Source organism: Anastrepha obliqua, chromosome 5 (genome assembly GCF_027943255.1).
Source record: "Anastrepha obliqua isolate idAnaObli1 chromosome 5, idAnaObli1_1.0, whole genome shotgun sequence".
NCBI lineage: Eukaryota > Metazoa > Arthropoda > Insecta > Diptera > Tephritidae > Anastrepha > Anastrepha obliqua.
In genome coordinates this window covers 57204618-57225027 of record NC_072896.1, presented here as the reverse complement: position 1 = coordinate 57225027, position 20410 = coordinate 57204618, and the positions used below count along the sequence as shown (strand labels likewise).

The 20410-nt window shown below is 35.2% G+C and overlaps 1 protein-coding gene and 2 long non-coding RNA genes across 3 annotated transcripts; 1 reads left to right on the top strand and 2 right to left on the bottom strand.

Moving 5' to 3' along the window:
• Positions 1 to 7108: 7108 nt before the first annotated feature.
• Positions 7109 to 12998, bottom strand: LOC129247569 (thioredoxin-2). Its single transcript, XM_054886738.1, has 3 exons — positions 12864 to 12998; positions 8768 to 8914; positions 7109 to 7398 (listed from the first exon to the last, which is right to left on the bottom strand). Exons 1-3 carry the CDS (start codon positions 12885 to 12887, stop codon positions 7249 to 7251), a joined length of 321 nt encoding a protein of 106 aa, XP_054742713.1. The 5' UTR covers positions 12888 to 12998; the 3' UTR covers positions 7109 to 7248.
• Positions 12999 to 16235: 3237 nt separating this feature from the next.
• On the top strand, positions 16236 to 17327 carry LOC129247568 (uncharacterized). Its single transcript, XR_008582567.1, has 3 exons — positions 16236 to 16593; positions 16656 to 17085; positions 17146 to 17327. It is a non-coding gene; the product is annotated as an uncharacterized LOC129247568 (long non-coding RNA).
• An 826-nt stretch (positions 17328 to 18153) lies between these two features.
• On the bottom strand, positions 18154 to 18912 carry LOC129247567 (uncharacterized). Its single transcript, XR_008582566.1, has 3 exons — positions 18657 to 18912; positions 18368 to 18596; positions 18154 to 18298 (listed from the first exon to the last, which is right to left on the bottom strand). It is a non-coding gene; the product is annotated as an uncharacterized LOC129247567 (long non-coding RNA).
• Between the last annotated feature and the right edge of the window lie 1498 nt (positions 18913 to 20410).

The following is a 20410-nucleotide window of genomic DNA, read 5'->3' as shown; positions in this document are numbered from 1 at the left end:
AATGAGGTCGAAGCAGCAACAAATAAATAAACGCATTCATTTCATTTTTGTTGAGAACCGTATGAAGAATTGTACATTTGTGATTCTAAAAAAGAAAACGGTAACATACATATATAGATGTGTGTTAATCTGCAAAAAATGCAATAAACTAGATATCCTTATGTATGTAAAGGTGAACAACCTATTTTATGGGCACGGCTGAATCTGAATTTGCAGTTTCTTGCATCTGACCCTCATTGAAATGCTTGAATTTCAATCGGGAATCGGTAATGGTGGTCTGATGTCCACTACCCTCTCTTTGCCGCCTGAACTGGAAGCGATGTCTAACATAACTCTGCCTAATGGCCAATGCTGTGCGGGGAAAGTTGGCTTCATGGATAATGATCATTTGTCGAATTCCGATGTTGACTTCCGGCTGCGACCTCTTGGCGCGTTGTTGTAAGCTGAGGATATAGTCGCGCGCGTAGAGGTCCCAGAAATTCTGCTACGACACCCGCTGCCATTGGAGAGGATGCAGTGTTGGCATCGATATATTTGTCTAGCATGTAAACAATAAAGCGGTCAATGCTTCGCCATCATTATGAAAGCAGTGTTGCGGACGAGAGTTTAAGAAGGTCTCTACGACAATCTGAGCAAACTAGATTTCGTCGGATTTACCGCTGCTTATCATAAGCCACCAAAATGCGAAACGCAAGGCGGAATGAAGCAAAACTCCAAATGGCTCTTTTATGTACATCATATGTATATCAAATATCTTATAATAATTGGTAAAAAAGATCGTTTGTATACATATGACAATTTATAATGATAACAATATATGTCAAGATTTTCAAAGCATACCTAAAGCTTTTGTAATGTTTTTCTCATTTAATTAGGACTTCATTGCAAGATACATCAAATGAAAGCGTACAATGTTATTTCGTCAGCGAAAGACTATGAGATCGAAACTTCTGCAATTTAAATTTTTAGTTTTTACAAATTGTTAATGTTTTCTGCACCAATAACTAATTCGTTAACAAATAGTAAAAGCTCTCACAATTAGAAGAGGATGCTAGAGGCTGGGCATTGACGGCATTGAATTAAACTGCAAATAGCGATAAATAGTGCAGAAGCGTAATTAATTCGTCGATACATTGTTGATTCAATCGAAAAAATAGTAATGTTATGGCTACTATTGACTAAATCATCTTAGACACACTTCCTCAAAACAACCAAATAAAGTACGTTTCTTTGAGTTTTGGGAGATCTGGTATCCTGGTATTAAAGAAGCGTGCCAAACGTTTCCCAGTCCGTCTTCCTGGGATTCTGATCTTTTGAAACTTAACAAATACTAGTCCTAGCCGACGTTCAATGAATTGATGAGAAAAGCAAGTTTGTTAACTACTTTCTTACCAGTACAGATGGCAGAATATAGTTTATTGGGGTGTATTCGCCGCACTCAATAATTACAGCAATAGTGCCACCCTGTTATTTTTTTTTATGACCTGTTGCCTATACTCCAGCTGGTTAGCTGCCGCAATATTGCAGAAGTAATTCCTTGAACCAATGACTTTGGACCAATAACTTTGTTTATTTGAACTTAATACTCTAAAACCAATAAATAAACAGTCTTGAGCTTCAAAGTGGTATTTATTAATTACAAACTTACTTTTCATCTTCAATGTCATGAGCATCAGATTGTCAACATTTTACTGACAGACCTCGTGACGTTGGCATTGTTGCAGAAATGTTGTGACAGAACGTGATGGCATCTTGGCAGTCTTGTTCCCACGGGAGTTGCTTTTCGTACTATCCGACATTGAGTTTGCATCACAACCCATACCATGTAACTCGACCTACTGAACAATGTCGATAACCTCCCTCGAAGAAGCAGAGTACACAATTTCAATCGCAACGACATCCTGAGAACATATTTCCCTAAACATCATGTATTCGACCGAATGCAGTACTATGAATGAATAAAATTTGAGGGTTCCGCTTTGGCCTCTTGGTCTTTTGTATCCTCTACAACCCAATTCGCTTATTAAACTTAATATAGAGCTGGATTGGGCTGAGCACATACGGCATTCTTCTGGCTGCATCTGGCCGATGCCGTACTATAATGCATACGCGCGTTCTTCCTGACCCTTTAAATTAAAAGGCATGATCCTAAGAAGGATGAAATCTTACACAAAAATGGATTTAACCATATTTTCGAATTGATTTCTCAAACCGCACTTTATTTGTGTGTATTCTACCTATAGACGTCAAAAAAACTACTATGATCCCTCTTATATCATCGCGTAAGAGGGGTGAAAATGGTTTTTGGAGCAGCCAAAACTAAAGTACATCTCTCTCATTTACTGCAAAATAATCCTAATCCCAAAACCAAAATCTCCAGAAAATCGACTTCAAAGTTTTCAACTTGCCATGTAGCCGCTGTAAAAACAACATCTGCCATTTGATAGGAGCTTAAAGTTATAGGTATCTCTATTTGTTTAACAACATCAAAACGTACACCACAAATTGGAAGAGTAGCACGTTTTTTATATTGGGATATTGTTAATTGATATCGCCATGAAGTTTTTACATATCGAAAAAGAAGGATTTGTTATAATTTCTGCATACATAACATAATTAATATTTCTTTTCTGGATTATATTTGGATATAGATTTGTTGTTGGATTATGGTGCGCGATATGTATAAAATAACGAAAACTGTTTTCGTGCAATTATTTGGACAAACGTGTTCACACAGGCTAATAAAAATCAGATGAGTAACACCTCAAGTTTATAATGCCGTTACGAAATGGTTACGTTTTTATCCAAATAAAACGTTTCCATCCTGTGTTTACAGGTTCTGGGTTTATGAGAATATTGAACTGTTTCCACTACGTATTTTATGGCAAAGGGTGAAAACTGTCATCTTTTATTTAATTTTTTTATTGTGAAGTGTAAATTGCTACAATGCGCAAAAATGAAAACTATTATGTTGATTTTGTCACTTTATTTTAAAATAACAGATAGTGACGACATGTTATTTAAAAAAGATTGATGAAATGCTTTTGGCTATTGTTGCCAATTTACTGGGCCCAACGTTAATGCGTTGTGTGCAAAGTGTGTGCTTAATAATTTGAATATATATTACCATTTCTCGTTTCTAATGGATAAATTTTAGGAACATTCTATTCAGGAACATTAGATCCAGTTTTAACAAATTGTGTAGCCTCCTTCAAAAAATGGCCAAAAAGAACACTAATTATCGGGATGCGACTCCACTAGAAAAGTGCGTTGCAATTCCTCTATATGCATTAGGATCTTCAATGAGAATATATAAATTGCACACTTTTTGTCATATTTTTGATCTACCTAAGTCCGTTTGACTACATAGATATCTCTGCCTGTTAAACGCAAAACGCTAGTCTCTTGATTTTAGAAATATCCCACCGAAATTAACACAATGAAAACCATGTGGGTGGGATATATACTTACAATACATACTTACGATTTTAATATATAGTGGCCGACAGAAGTCTACATACACCCCTCCCTTTCGTTGTTTACAAAGTACAAACACTTTGCTTAAAAATGTGTTTATGCAATTTCATTTGAAATATTTTTCTTATCGACTTAACTAAAACAAATCCATTATTTAACATAAAACAACATAGTTATGCTAAAAAAAACGCAAAAACAGCGTTGACAAAAGTGTACATACAGAAACAGTTTCCTAGCTTGTTCTCTGATATCCTATGTTTGGATAACGGTAAAATACCGTTTGTCTATTTCTTTCCTATTCTTATATTTGTTGATTTGCTAATATTGATTTTAGTTGCGATTTGAATACTTAAGCATCTACAATGGCTCCTCGAAAAGAAATATCAGTTGACGTTAGAAATTTAGTTATTCAGCACAGGTAAGAAAAAAAACATATGGCGAAATTTCTAAAATCTTAAACTTAAATCGTGCAACAGTCCAGACCATTGTAAGAACTTTAAAAATAGTGGTTCCACCGAAAATAAGCCGCGCAGTGGCCCCCGAGCAAACTATCTCGCAGAGACGTCAGCTTGATTCTAAAAGAAGTGGACAAGAATCCAAAAGTTTCTGCTCCGAAATTGGCCGAGGTGTGTTCATCCAAGAACAACTCAAAGAGCTCATAGTACGAGTAGAACACCACGAAAAAAGCCTCTTCTGAAAAAAAAACCGTAAACTTCGCCTGGAGTTCGCCAAAGCACACAGGGAAAAGGGGATGGATTTTTGGCAAAAAGTTTTGTTTACAGATGAGTAGAAGTTTAATATATTCGGTAGCGATGGAAGAGCAAAAGTGTGGAGGAAAAAAATACTGCACTGAGTCCGAAGAATTTGGTATCAACAGTGAAGCATGGTGGCGGCAATGTAATGGTTTGGGGAGCTGTTGGGATGCATTTGGAGTTGGCAAATTAGTATTTATTCAAGGTAATATGGATCGTTATAAATACAAATCACTATTGGAAGTCAATCTGAAATCTTCGGCGGATCATTTGGAGCTTGGTCTACGTTGGGCCTTTCAACAGGATAACGATCCAAAGCACACAGCACACATTGTGAAGGATTGGCAGTCTTAACATGCTCCTAGGCAATTAAATACACCACCGCAAAGCCCAGATTTGAATATTATTGAACATGTCTGGGAATGTTTAGATCGAAAAATTAGAAAAAATCCGGAAGAGTGCATCGTTACAGAGGAATCCTCTGCCACGCTTTCCCGTTTCCTTTACAGGTGTTGTTGTCTTTTTACCGGTACTTACCTGATTCGCACCAGGTTTGACCGTTGTCAAAGACTTACTCGGTACCAGAGATCCATCTGAGTATACTGAGAGATTTTCCGCCATCTCCACATCCTCCACAACTTGTTCAGTGGCTTTGGATCGTTTCGACGACAGTGTATCGCTCACACTCACTCGGCTCTCCAATGGCATAGCCAATGTCCCATGTTTCACCACTAGTAGTGTGCTTCCTCCGGAACCCTGGGTGTCAGTTCCGGTCATAAGGGGGTGTGGGGTTCGGAGGCAGATTTCCATTAGACGCCGTAACTTTTACAATTGCCAAGTACTGGCAATAAGTATGGTAGGAATTTTAATCTCAGATGTGGCAATCAAAGAACAGAATTCAAATTGGTTGACTTAGAGCGTCACCTGGCGGTTGTTCTTTGAACTTTTTGATCAAGGTGGTATGTTCTTCTGCACTTTTTGTCAATTGGAAAATCACATACGTAATATATTACTTTAATATTTATCTGCTATTACAGAGCAAAATCTAATGGCTTGGAAATTTTCAATGACATCGAAGGCACACCTTTTCATAAACTGGTGTGCGGCTACTTCGGTGGACCTTACTGTATGCGTTGTGAATGTCAAGCACTTTGAAGACATATTTATATACATACATACATACATAAGGGGCTGTTTGTCATCTTCGAGAAAAGCTGCCATATGAACGGCTTAAAGTACGTTCACATATGCATAAATTACCAATAAATCCACAAAATTAATCTGCCCGTGCACATATGGCAGATTACATACAAAGTAGAAATTATTTTGGTAGAATATTTCAATGTTGTTGGTTTGTGTAATTATTATTAACGATATGAAGAAAACACAAGGAGACGGAATAGCTAATTTAATTGCGCAATTGGCTGCTAATAATAAACAGTTTTAGAAATCCGTAGACGACGTTTACTGAGGTTTCAAAAAATGATGGCAGCAATTTCGAAATTCGATATAAAATTTCATAATAAGTAATAAGAGGACAAACTCTTTTTTTCTGTTATATGAATGCATGGTTAATAATACCTAACAAAGATTTTATAACAATTATGTTTGCAAACCTGTTTTCTTTGCCGAAATCCATTTTATTTAGTTTTTACTTTGACGTTTTTCTTTAACCGCGCAAAATAATAATCTATTACATAGAAAACAGAGTTGTATGTCAAAAAGTATGGTTATTATCTAGAATTATTTTATAATCTCAGATTTTGGGGGAGAAATTTTGTATGGGAAATCTTGCTTTTTAATTACGGATTGGGAGTTAAGCACGAAAAAGTAGATTATCTACTTATATGTGAATGTATTATTAGACGCGAGAGGAGCTCGTTTTATGAATGAAAGTACTTTGCTCCAAGAAATATGAGCTTGCATTTATGAATGAATTTGTTTATGTTGTGCTATACAATATATTACGAATTTATTTTGTTTTTGTAGTCTCAAGGCTTAGAATAGAGGCATAAAATGAGAGAGAGAGCGAGCAGAGAAGTGGGGAATAGAAGAGGCCTAATGACAATCGATCTATAGCAATTGCTGTTTTTATTTAGCTGTACTTGTAGCTATTGTAGGTTGTCTTTCAGTAGTGAAGGATTTTTAGACGGTGCCTCTTTTTATGTCATCTCTGACATTTGTCAAGTAGACAGGTATATAATTTTACACAATAGAACGTGTTAAATTTATAAAAGCTTGTTATGAAAATTGTCAATATTTATAAATAAGATATCGCAAAGTTCGTAGGTATTTATGAATAGACTCTTGGCGGATTTTACCTGTACACGTGCACATGGTGAACATTTAAATGATGTCATTTTCACATATAATTGTAAGAGCGTATTTTAAATAAAAATAGCGAAACCTTAAAAAATCTAAATTTGTACATATTTAATTTTAATTTTCTAATTTTCTTTTTAAGACATGTTGGAGAAACTGATTTTTTAATATGCCTTTTTTGATCAAAATTTGACGAATTTCGTATTGATTCACATTTGCTGATTCAAGATTATAAAGTAAGTGAAAGCAATTTCAAAGAAAAAGTGCTAAAGCTTGAAGAAGAATGAAATGTTTGCCAATTGCAATCCAGCGTTATTTGTAAAAATGAACGAGTCCGAACTGTTTTTTATCGACAATTGACAATAACAAACATGAGGTAGAATTTTATATCTAGTATACAGATTAACAACGCGGAAGTTCCGTATATTCGCGTTGGTTAATTAAAATTGTCTGGCAGTTGCATTCAAACGATTTATAATTTCAGTCCTTACAAATATTTCTAATGACGGAGAAAAATACGTAATATTTAGATTTATGCATAATATAAAAAATAACCGTTTATTGGTTTATACAAATTTCTGTATTTGATCACAATTAACAATTAGAGAAAAATAGAGGTGCATACAAGAATGTACAAAATTTTGCTAAATCCATTGAAAATAAGAAAATACATAATAAAAGTTGTCAGAATTTACATTTATACATTTTTTGCAATAAAATCCGCTAACTTCTCACCGTTTGCACCTGCAAACGAGTTTATTTGTTTACTTTCTTTAATAAATACAAACGTTGGCATGCTAGAGACGTTGTACTCCATTGCGATATCTTCACATTCATCCACGTCAACCTGAAATGTTTGAAAAGGTTAATTGATGCCAATCAAAAATTGGGAAGCTTTATAAATAAGCTATATCCTAAAAACTTATTTATATTTAAGAAATAACTGCATTATAATTGTTAAAAATCTCGAGTGGTTTCGTATGCGAAAAACAGGATTTTTACTTATGGTAAAGAGCTCATAGTGATTTATCAGCCTAGGATATTGGTTGATAAATTCGAAGCATTTGTGGTTCTGCAAATTACTGCGTCCAATTGACCACCGTAGCCGATTGGGTTGATACGTAACTACCATTTGGAATTCAGAGAGAACGTAGGTTCGAATCTCGGTGAAACAACAAAATTAAGAAAACTTTTTTTCCAATAATGGTCGTCCCTCAGCAGGCAATGGCAAATCTCCGAGTGTATTTCTGCCATGAAAAAGCTCCTCATAAAAAAATATCTACCGTTCGGAGTCGACTTGAAACTGTAGGAGCTTCCATTTGTGGAACAACATCAAGACGCACACCACAAATAGGAGGAGGATCTCGGCCAAACAACCAAAAAGGGCGTACGCACTAATTATATATACATATACAATATATATAATATATATATTTCTTTTCTTCTTCAGGTCATGGAGAATCACCGAGACTAAAGAGGTAGTCCGCGAACTATTTGAGTGGTCGGCATTCGTCAGACATCCGTCAGCTTGATGAATTCTTTTGTGCTGGAATCTGGTGCAGACTATCAGCCTTAGGTTATCGAATGTTTCTTGGGTAGGCTGAATTTTTCCAACTGTGGGACCAAAAATCCCCTCTTAGCCCACACATTAAAGTCGACAAGCATGCGTTTTATGTCGTGACGGGGGTAAACTCATAGAAGCAGTATTTTGTCGCATCGTCCTTCTCGTCAGTAAATTCCGAGTGGTACACAACCATTTATTTGCCAGAAGCTTTCGGAGAATTAACGAAATTCAACCGGCGCAGACGAACCACCCTTCACCAAGGCAATGCAAGCTCTCACATATGGGCGCACAACTCACGCAAGAGAGTTTTGAGCATCGGCCTTACTGATTTCTTTTTGTTCCCGAACATCGAAAATAAAATGCGAAGTCAACATTTTTAAACACCTGAAGAAGGTGTTGAAACCTTTGAGCAGATGGTTATGGAGGTACCTTTACACTTCTGAATGTCAAAACTGCTTTTAAAATTTATTCAAGCGAATGAAGAAGTGTATTGACTTCAAGGAGAATATTTTAAAAACAATAAAGCCATTTTTGTTATTATTTTACTGTTTTCAATCATTTAAAATATTAAAAGTAACCCTCGTATAATTATAAAGTAAGTTAGCTAGACCATAAAAAAATTTGTTCCGTGCTATAAAAACATTATACATACCTTTAATACAACAACCCTCCCTTCGTATTCTTTTGCCAATTCCTCAAGCTTTGGAGCAATTAATTTGCACGGACCGCACCAAGTTGCAAAAAAGTCAATCACAACTAACTTTGCTCCAGCTTCTTTAAGTTGATTGTTCAAATCCGACTGCAAAATAAAAAATAGAAATATTTTCATGAATAACGGACACAGAATGTTTTGATTTAATAAAAAAGTTTAACTTTATAGCCAATAATCATAGTCCCGCGTTAAATAACGGGTTACAACTAAAAATCTCCACTAATTGAAAATTTGAATACATATATTAAATATTTAATTGGGCAGTAGAGTTGGTCTAATTGAAGATTTGTGTTTTAAAATTAATAGTGACCTATCTGCACTTTCCCAATGGGTCCATGATTATCTAAACTTAAATGTGGCCAAGTCATATTTATTGCCTATTAGTAACGGTTTGGTACATATATAAGATAATACGAAATTGTTTGTCGATAATGGCGCCTTGATGTTTTCTAACAAGATTAAAAATTTAGACCTTGTTGTTAATTCAGTGCTGAGCTGCTCTGACCATGTAAATAAAGTTGTAAGTAACGTGTATACTATTTTACATAGATTAAGAATTTCAGCGCGGTTAACGCTATTTGAAACTAGAAGAAAGCTAGCTATTATACACATCACAAACTCTGAGCTCGCATTGTCTACTCATGAATTATACTCAGTTTCGTGGCAAATTTCGCTTGTTAACAATGGAGTGGGGAACTAAGGAAAATCGCATTGCAGTGATTGCATTACATAATTGTACTTAAAGTGCAAGTGAGATTTCGAACTGCTGAAAAAACTTCATATTTCCAGAATGTTTGTTTAGCGCACGATCAATCGTTTCTCCCAAACATCTGAAGTGGCAGACAGAAAAAGAAGCGGTCGTCCTCGCGTGGTTCGAAGCAGTAAAGCCACAAAATCCGTCCGAGAAAGAATTCGCAGAAATCTCCGTAGAAATCAGAAAATCATATCCAGGGAAATGAATGTATCGACCATATCCAGGTCAAGACTAATTAGAGATATGATCTCCAAATGAAAGCCTTCCACCGCTCAACTGGTCATCTTTTGACAACACGCTTGAAGAAAATTAGACTCGTCAATTGCAAGGAGCTTTTTTGGTGGCACGCGGTCAACGGCCATGAAAATATTCTTTTCACAGATGAGAAAATTTTCGCTGTTGAAGAAGTTTTTAATAAGCAAAACGATAAAATCGATGCTAAAACATCTAAAGCCGTAAAAAATGTTATTTCAAGGGTGCAGCGTGGTCACCGTCCAGCCTCCGTAAAAGTTTGGTAGAGAGTGTCTTATAAAGGAAAAAGGAGTTAAGACCGGGGCAAAAGTGCACCAGGAGAATGTCTTAGAAGGCATGGTGAAGCAGTTAAGCTCTCTTTAAAGGAGAGCGTTGGATCTTCTAGCAAGATTCCGGTCCAGCCCGTAAGGCAAAAACCATCCAGCAATGGCTAAAAAGCAATATACCTAGGTTCATAGCCTCAGAAATTGGGCATCTGGAAGTCCAGATCTGAATACATGGGACTACAGTTTGTGGTTAGAATTGGAGAACATAGCCTGCCGAAGACCTCACAGAAATTTGGAGTCTCAAACAATCTTTGGATCGAGAAGCGATATCAATATCCATGGAAACAGTGCGGTTTGCAATAACTGAATGGCCTAATCGTTTGAAAGCTATAAAAGCAAATGGTGACTATTTCGAGAGAAAATTTAAATTCTTTTCTTTAATATTTGCATGATTCAATAAAACAACTTCTTTTAAAGGTATTATAGTTTCATATCTATAACGGACTTAACTTGTTACAAAAGCTATATTAGACTTACGTATATTTGAGTTTAAGATTCTATTGTACTAATATAGAATTACGTTTTTTTAATTCTCCATTCTGTAGATCTTTTATAAAAGACTTAAATAGTACCACGTATCTTAGATAAAATAAATAAATAGCCGCCCAGTCATACACTTGACGAAAAATTTGAATGGTAAGCAACAACAAAATTATCGAGCAAGATTCGCCGATAGCGATATGGTTATACCCAAGGCAAATTGAATACAGAAACTAAATAGTGAAAACGAATGCCGCGTGTTAAACTGTGCAAGCACTAATAAAAGTACCTTCACATATGCAGTAATTAGCAATAAATCCACAAAATTAATCTACCCGTTCACATATGGCAGATTACCTACAAAGGAGAAGGAAAAACTAATTTAATTGCGTAACTGGCTGCTAGTAATAGACAGTTGGGGGGAACCCGTCAACGACCTTTATTGAGGTTTGAAAAAATTATATCAGAAATACGCCAACGAAATTCTTAATTACATTTTATAATAAGTAATAAGAGGAGAAAGCGTTTATGGACAGCGCATTTAGTGTTCAAGTACGTGCGTTATAGGCATGTCCCAACAGAACCGTTGTGCCAGCGCATTTGACTGACGTGACGTGTAAAACATACCGTGATGGCACAATAAAATTATTGCCGCATGTAAACAAAAGAAACACAAGTTCAAGTAAAATTAATGATTATTTAGGCGAAAGAGGGTTTTAATAGAATTTATGGAAGCCGTAGAAATCGGGATGCGTATTCATTTTACAGGGAAACTTCGTTAAGCCTAGTCTTTTCTCTACTCTTTCAAGCCTTTAACGAAAAGTTAAAGGCGCATTTTAATTAACTTAATCCTATTATTGAATGAGTAATTAGTGATATAAAATACCATTTTTACGGACCTTCACAAGATTCCATTCTACGTTACCGGAACGACCGGATTTATATTCGGCCAAGGACTGTCAGCAGCGTTCCCCGTACATGTATGAGGAATGTTTATGCTGCTTCAACAACCAGTGTTATGGAATTGTTTTCTGTAACAACTTTTTAAAAATAATTACGCTCTGTTCTTGGGAGGCTGTGCTTTCCTTTTCTACCACGATATATTTGCTTATAATGTCTAAGTGCGTGGACCGAATTTAAAAAATATAACACGGAAATGTAGTCACTATATCAGCCTTTTGATTTATATTACTTTTTATAAATTAAAATTAAGAATTAATAGCAATATTTAACGTTAAAAATACGTCTTTTTTGCATAAGCTGCCCTACTACAGACGCTTATTTCACTTAAATACAAACACAGAAAAGTAACAAAATCACTTATAAACATTCTTTATTACATTAAGATTCGATTTAAAGCTATTTTTACTAATAAGTTTTAATAAGTGCTATGAAATATAAAACCTAATTTAAATGCTTGCTGGGTTGACGACTGCTGTATACTCTTCTCTTCAACTGTATTTCAGTACAAACTGCAAATGCGGTCGGAAAAAACCTAATTTTTAAACTTCTCCTGGGGGTTCCATAGGGACACTAGGAGGTTGGGACTTTCACAGTTATAATGGTGTGACCTTGCTCTTTCTAATGGGCATGGTGGGTGGTGCCACGCCCCCTCCCTCTCCGCCCCCCATTCAAATATATCGTGGTAGTAAAGGAAAGTTTTGCCTTCTTGGAATACAGTACTGACTATATTGGCTATTTCGATAAATTTTTGCACTAGAGTTATAAACTAAATAATTAACCTCTTTTGGTAAATACAGTTAAAATATATTATATTACTAAGTGTGCAGAGAAAGTAAAGTTTGAACCCTAAGAGCTTAGTCATTGAAAATAGCAAAATAAAGTTTTTTTATTAATAACTTTTAAACGGAGAAAAAAAAAATCGATTGATATATTTTTCCATGTGCCCCATAAACTGGGCGACTATCCTAAAAATTCAAAAAGCATTTAAATTGATACAAAAATACATATGTATGTATTTTGGCGACTAAAATTTCTTTCTTTCTAATAAGCATCGATGAACAAAATAATTTAATCCGTCTCAATGTGTAGTGCTATCTCAGGATTTGATTATTCTACTCGTTTTCTTTGAAATCCACAGTAATTGAAATTTTCACAAATGAGGATGATGTCACTATGCTACTATATACGAAAAATTACCATTGTCACCAAAATATTCAAAATTCTACACGCCACCTCCATAACTAAAATGAGTTTCACTTACCGAATCTTTAATTAAATGCGGCATTGTATTGCTTTGCGAAAACAAGGAGTTCCAACTTTATGCGTACTAAAAGTTTAGTGAGTACCGATGGATGTAGAATAGAAAGTGATGGTTTGTTAATATTAGGAATCGCTAGTCACTCGATATTCTTAAATCCGATAAACCAATTTTAAAGACTATTTTCTCAATGACTGATTAAAATCCAGTTAGTTGCGACTTAATTTACGTTACTTAACTTACGAAATGTCAAAGCAGTACATATTTCAACCTTACGTAAATTGAGACACGGTGGAGAACCGGAATTGCCATATCTTCAATCTTATAATTCTTACAAATATATGTACAAATTTATTTTTAAAAACATTTATTTTAATGTGGCGTTATAGGACTATATATATGCGGCCCGAGTGCCAGAATTGGCTAAAAATAATTGATATTGATGACAATCGACAATATTAATATTCCGAAAACGGAGGCCAATTTTCTAAACCATTCATACAAAATGAAGAAACAGTTCTTTCTAATAGCGGTTCCCCTCGACAGACAAAGGAAAACTTTCGAGTGTATTTCTGCCATGAAAAAATATCTGCCGTTTGGAGTCGGCTTAAAACTGTAGGAGCCTCCATTTGTGTAAGAACATCAAAAGGCTCGCCACAAATGGAAGGAGGAGCTCGGCCAAACACCCAAAAAGGGTGTAAGCGCCAATTGTATTATATATATATGTAAATATAGTTCCTGGTTTCAATTGTTTGCATTACCTTGTGTAAGCCCAAAGTAAGCGCAAAGAGCAGCCAAAATACTTGTCAAATCCCATATAAATATCGTTACCCATACTCGTCTGTAACAGCGTGTTTGTATTCGGTTTGGTACCACCATGCTCATTTACATGGTTTTTTCTCATTTGTTATTCCATTATTTATTTATTTAGTCAATAAATTACAATCCTTACAGAAGTTGCTTAGATTTAACTACTGATATATAATATTACTTGTAGTTAAGAACAACTATAACATAGAATTCAAGAGATTTAAAAATGCTACTCTTGAAAGCGAAAAATCGAGAACAACATCATTATGAACGGCTGCGGGAACATTAAATCCATTCATTTTCAGCAAGTTGGAAGTATTATGAGTAAAAGACAGACAAGGTGTAGACTTACAAATTTTTAAGGACTTGAGACTTGTAAGCATGAGACGAGCAGAATATGATGGCATGGAATTCATAAAATTCATAGGCCGAAAGGGACATTTGAAAAATATTTTGTAGAAATACTGTACTTAGTGCACAAAATGTTAGATATTTTCGAGTAAGATATTTGAAAGCACTTAAACAAATTCTGCAATGATTTTAAGTTGATCAATAAGCATCGCGCTTCATATGTAGCGATAAGATCCAAAAACCCTAAATTACGCACCGCGAAATATATGAATACTTTTTGGATTCGTTCAATTCTAGCAGCATGGAACGTATAACACGGAAACCAAATGAAGGATGCTTACTCCAGTTTGGAACGCACAGACGCCGTATACAAAAGCTTCAGCGTATAGGGGTCGCAGAAATCGGAGCTCTGACGCCTAACACAAGCAAGCATGGCGTAAGATTTGGCAATAATTAAATTTATATGACTAGTAAAAGTAAGCTAAGAATTATGTGACATTGTGATAACGGTACAAAAATATCTCTTATATTAATAATGCATAGATTTAAAAATTATTGAAAAGTTACCTGTTATTCAGTAGATAAATGTATACGATTTATTTTACTTATATTTTTTAAACATCCACAAACACTATTGTTACTTTTTACCTCATTTCTACGTTTTTCTCCAAATAACACATCTCGCTAAAATTTCTAAATAAAAGTCACAACTTGCTCGCCTTTTTTAACTTCAATTCTTATGATGCCAGCATTCACCGACGTAAACGCAGGCCCCAGTCAGCTGTTACGATGAAACTAATGAGAGCCCCATGTAAATGAATTCTCACCACCCTTCCGTTCCGTACTATCGTAGATTTTATAGTAGGATTTTGGAAATTTCGTAGAATCGTGTCAGCTGATTGCTCTCTCACCACACAATGCTGCCAATCAGTACATTTCGAAATCATTTACAAAATAAACTTAAAATAACTTAAAAATAATGTTGAATAATGTTAATTATATATAAATTAACTATTTGCATTTGGTGGTTTTTGGCTTTGGTTTATTAAACAATGAAAAATTGTAACTGATGCCAAAATATCAATGGCAACATTGAGTCGATACAGCAAAACACAAGCACACACAAACCGATGTATTGAGTAAATATGTAACTAAAGAGACGGAATTGTTTTCCACGGGATAAGTTTTACTCCATTTTGTATATCCTACGGGCTGCGGTAAGCCACTACGTTACGTTTGTCAGTATGCGCACCATTAATCACTTTACTTCACGTTAACACTTATGACTATACCTTATCATATACCGAGTGGCATTGATGTTCTGGATAAAAAAATAGGCATTGAACTTCGAGAAGTGCTCATAGGCATAGAGTTTATTGTTAAATTATTCAGCTGTTTTATTATTAATATGTCATCTGTATATTTTTTTGCGTACAACTTTAGCTTAGCTTTCAGTTTCCTATATGATTACGCCCATGCCTCCGCATAAATCGTAGCTTCATCTTTATTATTTTATTTCCGTTGCGCAATGATCGATGTTTGGCTGCTTTTTCCGCTACTTGCAGAAGTAATGTACAAAAATCAAGCTAATTAAAATAACACAAACAGCATTCATATATTTCATCAGCACCTGTGCCACTTTTGCTTTCCATTTTCGTTTTCTGCTTCAGCTCCTTCCTCTATGCTGTTCTCATATTGTTTAGCCTTCTTTTAACATTTTGCACATTAGCATTTGCATCAACTTTTTTGTATTGCTTCAGTAATGTTTCATATCCTTTCACACGTACCAATTTATTTTTATGCTCTTCTCTATTTATATTCCACAATTTTATGTCAATCGAAGCCATGATACCGCTTTTTCTTTGTAAATAACTTAACAGAAAAATGTAAGCAAAACGGGTTGTACAATCTACATATACACGTTCCAACCATTGTACAACTAGTAACTTCACCCATCGAAAATTAAAACATTTTATTTTTTAATAAACGGTTGGACCAACATGGAAATTGGTTGTACAACCATACTATACATGATACAACAGTTTCTCCAACATACCCATGTTGATACTACGGTTGCAACGTGTATATATAGCATTAAGTAGAGGCAGACAATTTTTACTTTGTAGTAAGTTGAAAACTCATTCACAAGGTGGGTTTATTGAGGTGATATGATCAACGTCAAAATGATATGCTTTACATTTGTGTTCGTATGTTTACATTTCTGTTTGCTGAAATATTGGTGCAAATGGAACATTTATTCACCTATGCCAATTTATTGACTCGCGGTTGTCCTTTAATTTAATTCATTTAAAATTTTAGGGCAATTTATTGTGGCTGTATCATTGCTAGACCGTGGTGAATCATACAAAGCACTGGTTCCACTCGCTGCTTATCGAAAAGACGTACAAAGGGCCACAAGAATTGGCAATCATTTCTGGTGGTGGTTTATATACTGCTACATTGAAGCTGCTCATTGGCTTCGAATTATCACCTCTTCTGACATGGGTACACCGCATTACCATGGCAGGCGCCAATGAAGCATGGGCGTGATAACAAGAAAATGAAATGTCTGGTGAGAATAAGTTGTTTCTATACAAACATTTTCTTCGCTATACGGGTTTTTTTATAATTTAGATTTGCCTCATCGCAATAAAGCAGGCGGTATGGGCGGGTCACTGTTACAAAAACTCATTTATGATTATGAGTTAAAAAATTCTACTAGCGTACGTAAATATATAGCAAACAAGCTGCTAAGTCTCAACGCTTTTATACCGCAATGGCTATATAATGGCTACAAGGTATGAAATTTGCTACAAAAACGTTTTATATCATTTATGCGTACCAACAGTACGCGAATTGTCCAGAGCTATTATATTTGTTCGTCAAACATAATCCCTTAATTGAAGCTGCCGAAGTACCATATGCCCTGTTGGAAGCGAATATTTCAGTTTTAAACATATAATTGCGATTATAAACCAGGAAATTGTGTTTTCCTGTAAATACATTAGATCTTTTGTTGCATAGATTGAAATTGAATGCTAATTCAGATATCGAGTAGAAGCAGGTATGCATAATAATAATTCGAATAATAGGCATAAATAAGCAATCGTTTTTTATATTATAGGTGCTCACAGATATAGAGGACGTCATTAGACCTATATCGATACCGCACAGCGCTCAGCAGAGGATAAAGTCCAAATGGATTAAATAAATTAAAAATGATATTAAATAATCTATCAGTCAATTTTGGAAAGCTTAAGAACTTATGTTCTAAATACAGATTATAAAAATAAAGTTTTTGTTATATCTTATAAAAAAAAAAGAAGTTGTCTGTAGAGTCGGCTTACTGACGATAGTTTAACGTGGCAACGTTATAAGAAAATGCTGATGTAATGGTTGCAACTTTCAAAACCAAATTTTAATTTTATATGTGATAGATAATTTGTATGGATATAGAGAAGGAGGTAAATGGAATCGCAATCGAATTGATCAAGTTACATTTACACAAACGTCAAAAATGGCGAAACATTTATCAAATTCATGAAAGATATGTTCAATTTCGATTGTGCATCAGACGTTAATCAGTCAACAACACTAAGAGGCAACATCATCGATTTGACTTTTTCAAGGCACATTACACTGGAAAAACTCCCTTTCATTTCCTTTTTTTCCTATCATCGTCCTATTCTCAACAGAGAAATGGTTCATTACCATGCACACAGGAAGAAGGCATATGCAAATACAAATATGTGAATTTATATACAAATGCGCATATACATACATATATATGCTCACTCAAGTAGGAGAACGTCGAACGTTGCCGAACGTGGGGGCCGATTGTGCTCTTTGTCGTTCTTTCCGCGCTCTCGCTTGCGCTTCAAGCAAGGTAACGCTGCATGAGCAAGATAACGACACATTTTTTCGTGCGTACAGTCGGCTAATTCGAATTATAAGACGTTATCACGTCAAAAAATTATAAATTTTCATTCATCATCGATATAAACTGTTTCAACAGAGATCTTAAAAAAATGTATAAATTTTTTTTTCTTCTATACATATCATGGTCATTAGTAGCACAGTCGTATTTCTGACGACAAGTAAAAATTGCAAATTAAAAATGTGAGCTCAATATTACATACATTACTGTCTGCACGCAGTGAGACTTCATTTTGCCCTTGTTTGTTGTTTTTGCGTTTTGTTTCTCCATTTTAAACTTTTCCGTGTCCAAACTTCATTCTCTACATTCAGTTTCACCATATTAATGCCCGTGGCAGATACTGCAATATGTATTAATAATTAAAATACCCCAAACGTAGATGATTTTTTTCATATCTACAAGAACTTACAATTCACACATATGCTACGTACTAAATCTTCAACGAACTGTGGGAAATATGGCGACTTTTTATATTGGGACAATTTCCAGCGTATTTTTCAACTAACTTTTTTAAGTGGTAAATTAGCAAACGTTTCTCCCCTTTTTCTTCTACTAATCGTATGGAGAACAATCGTTGCTTAGTTTTGGCGAACGTTTCTAACGCCAATTGTTATGGTATGGAATCCTCCTAGCCGGCGCTGCACTTAGAAAGAAATATTATCTAAATGCAAGTATCGACAAGTATTCTTTTTACTTACCTACATACACACCCGCATCGCAAATGCTGGTATCTTGAAAACAATTTACTCAGGCCCACAAATTAATAAATCAATCGAAAGTAGAAAGCAATTTAAACGCGAAGCTTGAATTAATTTATTTACGTTTCACAAGCAAATCGCCCTGAAGTAAACAGCTGATTTTGACGTGATGCCTACACCAAAGGCAACAACAAATACATGTATGTTTTCACTTATATGTGATTGCCATCACCTAAAATCCTTCTTGCTCATTGACCTCCGCATCTTCGAACCAATTTATAGACCCGTCACAATGGGTCTGTTGCGGCAACGCAGACTGACTGACAGAAAAATACATATGTGTATTTGAGTCGAAGGCGCCACATACGTGTCGTACGCTCCACCTTCTGAGATTTTTTTTTTGTTTTTCCTCTACTGTTACTGGCGAAATTAAAACTTGCGAGTTCCATTATAAAGAAACATTTAAGTGCTGCTAAATAGGCGTATCCTTTTCACAATAAGCGATGTGCAGTTTTTACGTTTTGTGAGAAATTTAGAAAGCGTATGTTGTTTTTTTTTTTTACAAAATATTCCTATGTACACACCGCAAAGGTAAAAAATGTCATGTATCTGCAGCAAAATATTTGAAGAAGTCGGAAAACGTGCAGTGTTATAACTGAGTTAAAAGCGTTGATGATTTTTTCGGACGGAACTAAAAAAAAATTATCTATCCCAAGCAAGATCAAAAAGCCGAACTGATCGTTACATGAGTCGGTTTTAAGGAAAAGTGGTGTTACTGCACCCAAAGACACAATTCGACTGCATTTATGTGGAGCACACTGAAAAACCGCTGCTCTCATTATCTCACAACAAAATGGGATGAAAATGTTGGATTGGCCTTTAGAGTCGCCTGATACCAAGCCAAAGAAAATGTTTGGGCAATAGTTAAGCCAAAACTCAAAGTATGGGCGGTTAAAGAGTTACCAAGCCAAATTCGGGAGATTTGCCTCCACATCTTGCACAGAATGAGAGGCTTGTTAAGTGAGTGGGTTTAAGACGGCCCGTAAATAGATGGTAGCATCGTAGGTAACTTCATCTGCCCGGCACATCATCCCCCTCCTTCTAGACCCAACGTGTCGAAACAGAACGTTTGCTGAACCTACCATTAGATGAGTTAAACGGTGGCGATCGGTGACTACACCGCACTAGCGGGACCTAGTGAACTGCTACAACTTGCGCAAAAATAAACACAAAGTATGACTCGAAGATATGTAGCCATAATAGCTAATGGTGGTGATTGTAGATTTTATTGATTATATTGCGTTTTATAAATATTATAAGCCCATACAATGCAGTTTGTTAGAATCAAATTGGTCAAATAGTTTCAAAGTTATCGTGGGAACGCTTCTATCAGGTTGACTGTATGTATTTTTTTTTTCTCAATGTAGATTTTACGCACGTTAATTTGGATCATTTGAACGATCCCACCCATAAATATACATACCACTGAACTATTTACCAATGGCTGAAATTTTTTTAAAATATCATATATACTAGTTTTCCGATCAAAACCCGATGTTCTACGTTACAAATTTGCGGGGCACTTAAAACAGCGAAATGATAAAAATTAAATTTGAAACCTAACCTTCGAATGTATTTCTTCAATGAAAAAATAAGTTCAAAAAGAGGCTTTCAAGTCTTGCAACTATTGCTGCAAACTAGAAGCTGAATTTAAAAAATATTAAATTTCATACTGTTAGTTTAGAAGAATAATA

What these genes read in the sequence shown, in the direction of transcription:
- LOC129247569 (XM_054886738.1), bottom strand. Translation starts at nt 12,887, where the DNA reads ATGCCGCATTTAATTAAAGATTCG. An exon ending in CGCATTTAATTAAAGATTCG is followed by an intron (nt 8,915 to 12,863) that starts GTAAGTGAAACT and finishes TTTATTTTGCAG; the next exon opens with TCGGATTTGAACAATCAACT. An exon ending in GGAGGGTTGTTGTATTAAAG is followed by an intron (nt 7,399 to 8,767) that starts GTATGTATAATG and finishes CAAACATTTCAG; the next exon opens with GTTGACGTGGATGAATGTGA.